We start from the raw sequence: 10,637 nt of genomic DNA, 5'->3' as shown, positions 1-10,637 counted from the left end.
TAAGACCAAATGTTATCCCATAATAATTCAGAGGGCTGTATCTCAAAAGGCACCCGGTCAATCCCATTTCTTAATCCATATTTCCCTGTATAGTGTGTATGAATTTCATTTAATACTTGAATGGGTGTTTAAGTGACATCATCAAATAACAGAAATGTCAAGATCATTGCTTGCCAGTCACCTATGCAAATTACACTAAGTGATGAATTGGCCTACCATCCGCCGGCTTCCATGCTGCCCTAAGCCACTTCTACCCAGCATTAACTGATACAAATATTGTTTCAGACTTTATGAGGTTTATCTGTCTAGAAAAAAAAGATACAAAAATAACCATACAGGTGCATCACCGTGGGCATAACGCTCCCATGTCCGATTTTACTAAAAGCACTGATCGGATGCCTGGGAGGCACATCACCACAGTTTACCATTCTCGTTTTACGGGTATTAATCAGGGTTTGGCACAATTCTTGACTCAGTCGTGATAAGGGACACCACCGAGGAGGATGCAGACTGTTCTTTTCTTGATACTGGTCATCGTGTTTGCGGGTAAGTCAGAAAACGTTCTTGCGCCAGTTCGTTTTTGATGGAAATTGATTTAAACTTATTGAAGTCAAGCCGGGCACTGTATCATCCCTCTTGTGATAATGCCCATCGAAGTAAAGGTAGCCAACTCCGTTCTTTAAAATTTAAAAAAATTGAAAGTGTTTCGGTGTTTCCGCTGGCACGGACACGTCTAATCACGCATTTCAAAAGTTAGCAGTTCTACTCTGCACATGTACATGTATAGTGAGTGCACCCACATGTTAATTTCAGTGCTGTTGGTTGAAGCCAAGCAGAAGATGCGTAAGTATATCCTTGTGGTTTCCTAAAGTACAAACCTCAACTCAAATCAGAAAACAATTTCATAAGCTCAATAACAAAAGAAAAATCTTTGGTGAAAGCAATGAAACAGCAAACCGGCAACTTTTGTTCCACCAGTTTGAAACGACCGAAATCGCAGTTGCCATTTTGCAGGCAAGGTAGTACATGTACATGACGATATCGAAATAACTCTATAATCAAAACTCACTGCTGGGCGAGGTACGACATATCTAATTCATGTTACTTGCCAACCTATTTCATTCCAGGAAAAGATTGCAATGAGTTAGAGAGTAAGTTTTGAAATGAATAATTTTTGATGGATTAATCTAATTTTTCGAAGTTTCGAAGCAATGAGTTAGAGAGTAAGTTTTTAAAATTTTTAAAATTATTTTGAAGTTTTTTGGTTTTAATTTTTTCTTTAATGACAATTTGTCTTTGAAACTTTTCACTCGAAAAATTACAGATCCACAAAAGCTTAGTAATATAGGTGTACTTCAATGAAACTAATTTGAAAGCGATTTTACATGATTACACAGACATACATACGTGCAGACATGCATACCAAGTTTCATCGCGCTGGTGTGGCTATAGTTACTGTACTGCAGCCATGCTGTTTTGGTACCGATTACCATTACCAGCGGGCCGCACGTAAAAAATGTAAACGGACGAACACCACTCTTAAATACTGTCGACCAAATATCAATTTGTTTTAGGAAAAGCTAAGACGGGAGGGAGAAACATGACGAAAGATGAGAAGAAAGGGCACGAGCAATGTAAACACAGAAATAGTAGGTAACGAGTTTTTATCACGTAGAGAAAAAACACAGAAGGACAAGATGCATGAATATGGATGAAGTGACTCAAGGATCATTTCATAGTAAATATTTCTACTTCAGAGATCCCGTCCATTAAGTGACAATCTGACATAAATAACATAACTTCCTTTCAGAAAGACTCAAAAGATGCAGGTTCCTCATCGGTAAGAGAATGGTGTATGATCTCAGCGCTCTGAAGCGAAATAATGTACATGAAACGGTTAACCGGCAGCCAGCAGTTGCCATCTTGCAGGCAAGATACCATACTAGCATTGATTTCTCCAGCTTAATCACACCCTTGATATTGAAATCATTTCCTAATGACGTGATCATGGTAATGAGGTGGACAAAACTGAGTGCTTTTGATTGTTAATGAAATTTTATTTCCGGAAATCTCACCAAACGATCCTGATATCAGTCTGTCCGTGTCCGACCGTATTTGCGGTATTCAGTGTCCGGTCAAGAAAGTGTGGCTTATCCCATTTTCGAACCACACACCCGCCTGAGCCTCATACTAAAACGTGTTATTACGAATAAAACTCGTTTTTCGATATCAGTTGGTGAATTTTAAGCAGGATCTTTCAATTATATATAGAAACTGATAAGCGGCCTACATTTGATGCCTATAGCCTTCAAAGTATGTCAAATTTTCGACATTTTATTAATCCCTTGCCATTATGAATATTCTCTTTGAATATACACTACTCAACTGCAATTCTCTCATTTTCCAATGAAGCGAAGGATGAGAGCGAAAAACCCGACTTAACCGAGGTCGATTCGCTTAACCTGGCTAAATGCGAAGCATTGATACGTGTTATCACTGGTAAGAAGAAACCACGGAGCAGTCAGCACTTCGCGAAAAAAAATCGGTATCCAATTGACTAAAAACGTCTAATTTAGTGTTTTTCGGCGAGCGCAAGTTCGAAAATATCTCGTCTCCTTCAGACCAATACGGCCGAGTGAGATTTCTGCAGTCACAACTGATACCTTCGCGGTATACCAGTATGCGTAATCATGTGATATAGCTCCACGATCAGATGCTTGCATCAGCCTAAACACCACGTACATCGGTATAAGACCGGTCGCAACTTATTGCTTTACAACAAGGTAAAGTACGTACTCGTTCATGGACTCGCAGGGGCACTCAATCAGCCCCCCCCCCCCCCACCCAAACAAAAGGCCCGAAATCTTCCATAGGTCTATTTTCCGTCAACATTCCATTTTTCTTTCAGCGATGCACTTAGACAGATGCAATAATATTTACAGTAAGACATATTGTATAACATTTGAAGTCGGCCTCGAGTTTCATCTCAGGTCTTCCTTTTACGGAAAATTCTAAGAATGTAGCCCGAAATGTGGCCACGGAAGGTGAACTGTTGCTGTCCAAGATTCACTTTTCATTCTCGTTAAGTTTATCTGTTGCATCCCTTTTGCATGACATCTGTTATCAGAATTTCAACGATGAATGTCACAAAACTGTTCCTGGATACGTCATTTCTCCTAAAAATGGGCGCATCTTGTATGTACATGTACATGTATGGCGAAATACAAGCGATAAGAGTAGGCCATTTCAGCTAAAATATTATAAAGGGATTTAAAACACTGATGAAATAAACTTACAATTCTTTGTTAAACTTGCTCTTCAGGGAATTTAATGAAATTCCACGGCAACGTTACAAAAGAGTATATTAAAAATATGACAGCGACAAGTCCATGTAAAGAGCATTTCTTTCGAGTCAAGCGTGAGTAAATACGACATCGTAAACTTGAATGATGAAACACTCTTGACCCTCAATATACTGACATTTGAAACGCGTGTCTTATGGTGTAGATATTGAAGAGAACATGTACAATGTATCACGTTACCGGTATGCAAAAGAACAACCCTACATGCTTCAACCCAGTGCCTGACAACAGAAAGAAGTTTTGTGTTGGACAGATTGATATATCACAGTTCTCACACGAACAATGTATCATTTCCGTCAGATAAATAGATTTGATGTTTAAGAATGAACACTTTAAGTTTCCAATCGTTATTATTGGAAAATACGTTGCCTTTCTTCAAAATTAACTTTTCAATGCGAGGTGTTGGCCAAATTTTTTCTGATGACTATTTTACAAAAATCTCCTGGGACTATCCATGTTAGTAGGCTTATTTGGTATTTCCTATAGTGCTGTAATTCTAACACATATTTTCAGGGAGAGAAGAGACAATTAAAATGTGCTGGCCACTACAAGGTTAGTTCAATAACATTTCTGGAAGTTACTGGAAAGGAAATGTTGAACAGGAAAGAAAGGAAGAGGAGGCAATAAAGTGTTGTTCAAGTTACAATAACCAGGGTTGGCATCATGAATAGTCGTCATATCAGCAAAAAATCGGCTATTCTATCATTTTATGATTACTAATTCGGTTGCCGTTATGAATGAATAACATTGAGACTCCTGGGCCTCCGCTGTCGAGACCGGTATGTCTAGTCTGCAGTACGAATCAGTAGCTCACTTGAGGGAGGGGAGAGGAGTTAAACTGCACGCAACATGTATGTCAACCTTCAATTTCATACACAGAGAAGCTAGACAAAAAGCAACAACTTTCTGAAGAAGAAAAAAGAAAACTGAACGAGCAGTGCAAAATCAATGGCATTTGGCGTAAGTCTACATTAAAACCGCTATTTCCGTATGAGCGTCGCCCATGAAAAGAGGACTGTCCTAACATTATCACATTTTTTTCCCATTCAGAACAGCTGTTGAGACAATGGTCGAAGAAAGTAGATCAAAAACGTAGACGTCGATTAAAAACAAAACAGGCTTGTGTGAATGCACTGAGTAAGAAATAGGCAGGTTTCGCAAGCCTTACAAAGAGTTACGAGCAACGAAGTATGTCAGTGGCGTTATCGACAATAGTGAGTTTTCGCAATGCCCCCAACACAAACCTGAACACCTATCCCATTATTCAACATCGTGATTAGGGCAATGGGATAGGCGTTCACGTTGGCGTTTCGGGGGGTTTGCAAAAACTTTCGCGGGTGTTGCGGGATTGAATTGGCACATGATGACACAGACGTTCATACTTCGTCGTTCGTAAGGGTTGCGAAAACTGCCCAACAACACTGAGAAGTCCGATGAGGCACCGGTACTGAAACCCACGGCCGCGCTAACACACGCAGCGGGAAGACTGGACGCAAAGGCGGACAACTCCACCGTGTGACACTGTGAGTTAGATCGAGGCGATTTTTTTCTGAAGAAAATATGAATACATGTCATGCATACAGACGTGAGGAAAGTCTTCTGTTAACTACGTCGCCACTGTGAGGTACCACATGTATATTTCAACTGTGGATGTTTTAACCCTCATGCACCACCTATGAATCTCCGGCCAAGTTGAGCGGCAGATTAACAACAGAGAGAAAAGAAATTCAATCATGTAACACATTTTCCGTTGAAGGAAACAAAGCACAAGACAGAAGAATGTCGATGAGAGATACGATGATCGCCAGGACCAACCCGTGGTGTAGGGAGAAGCTAATCAGTAGGTTGTCTTGGGAGTTGATTCTCGCGTTCGTATGCTTTGAAATTCGGTCACATCAAACACTTTTCGTATGTCTCCTTGTGTCCCTTTGTGCCGCAGTCGCTATTTATGATTACGCAGTCTCAGACTCAGCCCGAAGCGGTGGTCGAAATAAGATGTCCAGATGATAGCATTACGAACATGAGGAGGCAGTTGTTTCAGTGTCGCCACTGACTGCTCTTTGTGAGTGTACGTTACACAGTATCTGGAAGTTCAGATTGGTGGGTCAAAACAGTACCAAATGGAATGCAAATGGGAGATGCCCCAAAAAACCCAATTCTATTAACAAATAAAACATTTCTTTCAGCTGTTTGGCAATAATATCATTCACCGGGTGTTTTCTTTTCCTTTATTTCTTGTCATGAACAAAGAACAAGTAAAGTGTGAGCAAAAACCAATTTGAAAATGAGTAATGGCTTTTCAGTGAGAGTAATAAAGCTTATAACATCTCTCACTACATTTTTACAGGCTTTAAAAGGTGCATTGGTGAGTAAACCCAATCCTACCCATTCTCTCATGGGCATTGTGTTAAGCGTAATGTATATGTCAGAGTAATATATTATGCTTGTAAATATTTATTAGAACCCTCCCTGAATAGTGGAGTGGATAGCCACAGTGATAAAACGTATGTAGCCTTTAGCCCAGCCAGCTCTAAAAACATTTAAACTGTCGGTGGCAGTGAGCTAGTTTGCCGTTGGACCTCGGAATCCTCCGACGTCATGCAAAAAAAACCGAGAAAAAAAACATGATCTGCTCTTATTGGATACCCGATTTTGGCTTGCGGCCCACAATGTCTTCATCTGTCGATTACGGTCAAGCGCCACGTCTGGCATTAGACTTACCGTGCGATTAGTAATCACCCATCGTATTTTCAGATAATAGAATCCCAAGGAGGGATTGCTGGCGCCGGAGTAAGTTATTTTGCATTTACTTTTCAGGCATTAGAACAGAAATGTCTATTGCCTGTTAAGCTTGACCCTTATAAAAAAATTGGTCCACAAAAAACACATGCATCCTGTAAGCTGACAGACCTCTAGACAAGCGCCTGATGGTTTGTCTTACTGGAAACATGCATGAAAGAAATCTTCTGCCGCATTTCCATCCCAATGTAAGATAAGTTTCTAGAATGAACTGGCTGACATTACAACCTCAACTAAAACCGCAGACTTCTATAGACCAAGACCGTGCCAAAACTTGGTGTTCCAAAAAACTGACCATGTGGAGGATGAGCAAGCTGTAATTGAATACTCGATACATTAAACTGGCATCTAGACTCCCGAGGCAAAGTCCTTCTTTGGTTAGGGAGGGGCGAGGACGACCACCAGGACCGAAGTGTACTAGCGCCGTGTTTTTATCATACTGGTTATCTTTATTTCAGTTACGAAAAAGATGATGTTGTAAAAATATTCAGACATTCAAAAACGCCAAGGTGCCCAATCAATCGAAGTGCAAAATGAAATGGACAAACACACCAAATGATTGAGAATGTGCAACCTGATAAAGAATGTCGTCAGGAATAAGAAGAAAAAGGGGGCACATGCCATGCCAAGCAGTGACTAAAGTCAAGGGTGAAGCTGTTTGCATCGTATGCAGCAAGACCTTTCTTGATCTTAAACAAAATTGCAAGAGCAAATGGTAAAATGTCCTTCCTCCACAACCACCATAAGGATTTCCAAACAGGGGTTGTGGTGATTGGATATAGTAACCTAAAATCAACTCATTCTAAGATAGAAGGAACCTAACTTTGCCAGACTCAGTGGTCTAAGGATCAACTTTTCAGTTGATCCTTAGATCAACTGAAAAGTCATGTGTCATGTCCTTTCGAGAAATCCTTTCCACCAGACTTGTTATATGGTAGACTATGATAGATGTTTGTTACTTCGAATGGAGGAGACCAAAATAAATATAATCCGAAATGGCTGGAATAAATTGTCTTATTAAATTTACAAAGACACAAATGCACGGTGATCGGCTTGTGAAGCACAGGGCCCTTAGCTTCGGAGGAGTCCGTGGTTGCTTGTCCCAACCTTGAGGAGCCAGGTGACTTGTGTCAAGAAGTGCAACCCACCTAATTAAAAACAAATAACGGCTTACATGTGTTTACATACGAATTTATTTCAAATATATTTTTTTTGTAATAAAACATATCATGAATGTCATGTAGTAACAAATAAATGCAACATTTTACTTTTTACTATACTCACCCAGTTTTTGAGATATGGTCTGTGATGTGAAAGTGGTGCTGGTGTGATAAATGAATTGATACTGAGAGCTAAATTAAATATTGATATACAAATTAAATATTGAAATATTGTCGCAGCAGTTATGCCCGCAGTTGCAATCTGTCTTACCAGAGAGAAAATATCTCAGAAAAGGGTATGTATAAAAGGCCTGTTTTTGGAGACAGCGTCACAACCTATCATTGTCGCACCTGTTAGACATACATATACCGTCGCAATCTCTTGAAATTCTGTCCTAGAGAGGATTTCTCCGATCCTGTGATCGGGCTTTATTACTCCTTTGTCGTATACAAAATATTGAAATACAGAGAGGCGGAGTACACGTATATTGAAAACAACTGGTGTCAGGATGTGCCAACCAAGGACTGTACATGAAGACATCTTCAACAACTATCGACCATGACATACTTTCGCAATCAGCCTTGTTATATGCAGGTTCAATCTCCTTGCGCACTACCGGACCTATGCTGGAATATTATCGCTACTTTGGAGAATGACTGCAGGTTGTCTAAGAAATCGTCTGTAATATAAGGCTTTCACATAGAGACATCGTCACAACCATCTTGACCATCAATGTATTGACATTGCTCAGCTTTACAAAACGCGTCAATCCTCCATGTTATACGCAGAAAATGTTCGATGAAGCCTTGAAACCGATGACTGAGATGAAGACCTCGTCACAACCTGCCAGTGTCTCTCTCGCTGAACTATGGTGTAGCCGACAGGCTTGTTGTCGCTGTTCGCCCCACGACTGGTACGGTCGATCCGTCGCAGGGGACGAAGTAGTGGTCCACCGCGGTACTTTGGTACTAAAGCTGAGTACATTGAGGGTCAAGATGGGTTGTAACCGTTCTTTGGCGTCTCTTCCAGCTGGTTCATAGGTAATGGGAAGTACGAATGTCTGTGGTGTCATCCATGTTGGAGGAATCGGGGAAATAAAAAAACCTCTATAAAATGCATTTAAGCACTTCGCCGTTCACCAAGCTCTTTGAAAGGCCTTTGAAACCTGCCTATTGCCGTTTCCCGCGGAAAGACCTTGGCAAGTGTCACACCCTCGCCCGGCCCCATTGACAAACTTCGTTCGCCTGCGAAACCTCCCTACTGCCGTTTCCCGCCGCTAAACCTAGGCTCGCCCCACTGACCGATCTCTCGGATTTTGTGCGCAAGGGAGATATAGCAAGACAAATTTGTTAGAACGAGGTTGTCCAGCCTGTCTGTAGCTTCAACGTGATTGGTCGAAATGGGAGGGGTCAGAGAGTCTATTCTCAGCAGCGTCGGCCTCAGTTTGATATCTTTCGCGCTCATTATTTCATGGACGCGCCCTTCGGTCGGATGTATCTCGGGTGAGTTCTCATTTCTATTTTGTCAAATTGTCTAATTTTGTTGACATTTATTCATTTTCCACGGTTCAAATCGTCTTTTGGAATTCCGAAATTAGTTAGGCCTAAAATATCTAATATTGAGTGGATTTCACTGGGTCAACGAGCCGAAATCATCCTGCCTCTCTTTTTGCGTCTGCGGTGCACATCTGACATGGTTCAAACCATGCATTGAAATGATTTCGGCGAATTCTCAGCGTTTTGAATGACGAAGTTGTCCAAATGTATACAGTTTATCAATCAATTAACTAAAGTTTCCTTTGATGTCTTTTTTGGGAAAGTTTCCACACAAAATCAACACCAAAATGACAGCAACTTGAAACGAAAATGGCCCGAATCGAAATCTGAAGAGGGTTTGCTCGTCATCATAGCGAAATACATTGTTGCATTCCGTCGCTGAATATCATAGCGCTTTCTTGTAAGTTGCGCGTCAAGAAAATGAAAAGCTCTGATCTGAACATGTTGAACATGATAAAATTACTCTGATCTCGGGTCGATCGATGAGAAAATTTCGCTTTTTGCTGCTGCCGGCATCATGGCGCCTGTATGCACACTCACGTGTACACTGTATGTAAATTTCAAATTTGGGGACGCCACCCGTGCCCGTCTTGAATAATTAATGAGGGCAGTAGGGACGTTGAGATCTACAACGTGTACGTACATGTATACGTATACGCATACGGAATGAAATCTTATGAATGGCATTTCTCTTTGATCTTGGTCAAATATACTCAACTGAATTTCAGCTTTCAGCAAAACTGTCTCATTTAGTCATTGTATTGCCAGAAGAAATGATTTGAAAACCTGTGAAAAAAGAAACTTGGGATTCAAGAATCTTGGGAAAAGGAATGTCAGAAGAATGCTAGTTTATAACTCACTTGATGATTAAGCAGCTCGGCAACCAGAATTTCAGCATTCTGTGAGGATGATCACTCTGTTGTAAGGGACTGATGTCTTGATGTAAAAACATATCTTTAATGATTGTCTTCTTTTAAGTCTTAAATATCAAAATGTTTCAATTACATCTTTTTTTCATTCAACTGTTTGACAAGTGTAGAGGAGAGCCAGGATGGAGATGACGATGACTGAAGGTGACAGAACTGATGCTGTGATGACAATCCCAGAGAAAAGGAGATGGATGACACGGAAGGACATCAACCCCTGGACTGTAAGCAGGATTTGGGAGAGACATGTTGGAGACAAATCAAGTGTCATTTGTGTGGAACGGAATGCTGAGGATGTCAAACTTTATCTTGGTGGAAATGCAAGGTAAGGTAAGTTCCCCCCTCCCCCCATGAACCTGTATCCTTTGAGTGAAAAAAATAAAAAAGCTTTGCTGGAGGATTGTAATCAACATCATCAGCTAATCGACTGAGAGGATACTGAAGTAAATCAACAACCAGGGAGCAGGGTCACGAGAGAGCAGTTGTAAACTGACCCATGGCAGCCTCCCTTTGAAGGGTATTGGCAATCCATCTCCCGATTATAGAGGCGTAGAATCCTTTTTCTCGTTGCCTAATTATCATTGGCTCGTTCATTCACAGTTCATTACTTGATTGACATGTGTATGTCAAATAAGGTCATGCTGGGTAGTCACCAACGAAATGCAGAAATGGCTTTCAACATGTGATAAATCTCCCTATTGTTACGATCCTTGACAACATGGGGGTCTAAGCATGTGATGGACAGTTGGGTAGAAGTGAGTAGTGTATGAACGATTTGTCAATTTGCTACTGTTTGGACTTTGGTGCTAACAGATATCATGACATATATTCAG

At 40.8% G+C, this 10,637-nt stretch overlaps 1 protein-coding gene across 3 annotated transcripts; it reads left to right on the top strand.

Moving 5' to 3' along the window:
- The first annotated feature begins 475 nt into the window (after positions 1-475).
- On the top strand, positions 476-7,159 carry LOC135498408 (uncharacterized). Of its 3 annotated transcripts, XM_064788704.1 has the most exons (15): positions 476-546; positions 814-843; positions 1,128-1,151; positions 1,575-1,649; positions 1,811-1,840; positions 2,413-2,499; positions 2,909-2,941; positions 3,323-3,418; positions 3,876-3,914; positions 4,242-4,322; positions 4,413-4,499; positions 5,119-5,202; positions 5,710-5,727; positions 6,117-6,152; positions 6,620-7,159. In XM_064788704.1, exons 1-15 carry the CDS (start codon positions 504-506, stop codon positions 6,640-6,642), a joined length of 786 nt encoding a protein of 261 aa, XP_064644774.1. In that variant the 5' UTR covers positions 476-503; the 3' UTR covers positions 6,643-7,159. The 3 variants fall into 3 exon arrangements, 2 of the variants coding, with proteins under 2 accessions (XP_064644774.1, XP_064644853.1); XM_064788783.1 differs by lacking the exon at positions 4,242-4,322; XR_010449098.1 differs by lacking the exons at positions 5,710-5,727; positions 6,117-6,152; positions 6,620-7,159 and having other exon boundaries at positions 4,413-4,885; positions 5,119-5,154.
- Positions 7,160-10,637: the final 3,478 nt, after the last annotated feature.

The sequence above is a fragment of the Lineus longissimus genome, chromosome 1 (genome assembly GCF_910592395.1).
Source record: "Lineus longissimus chromosome 1, tnLinLong1.2, whole genome shotgun sequence".
In the NCBI taxonomy this organism is placed as follows: domain Eukaryota; kingdom Metazoa; phylum Nemertea; class Pilidiophora; order Heteronemertea; family Lineidae; genus Lineus; species Lineus longissimus.
The sequence above is the reverse complement of the archived record's forward strand: the minus strand, read 5'-3'. Positions and strand labels throughout refer to the sequence as shown.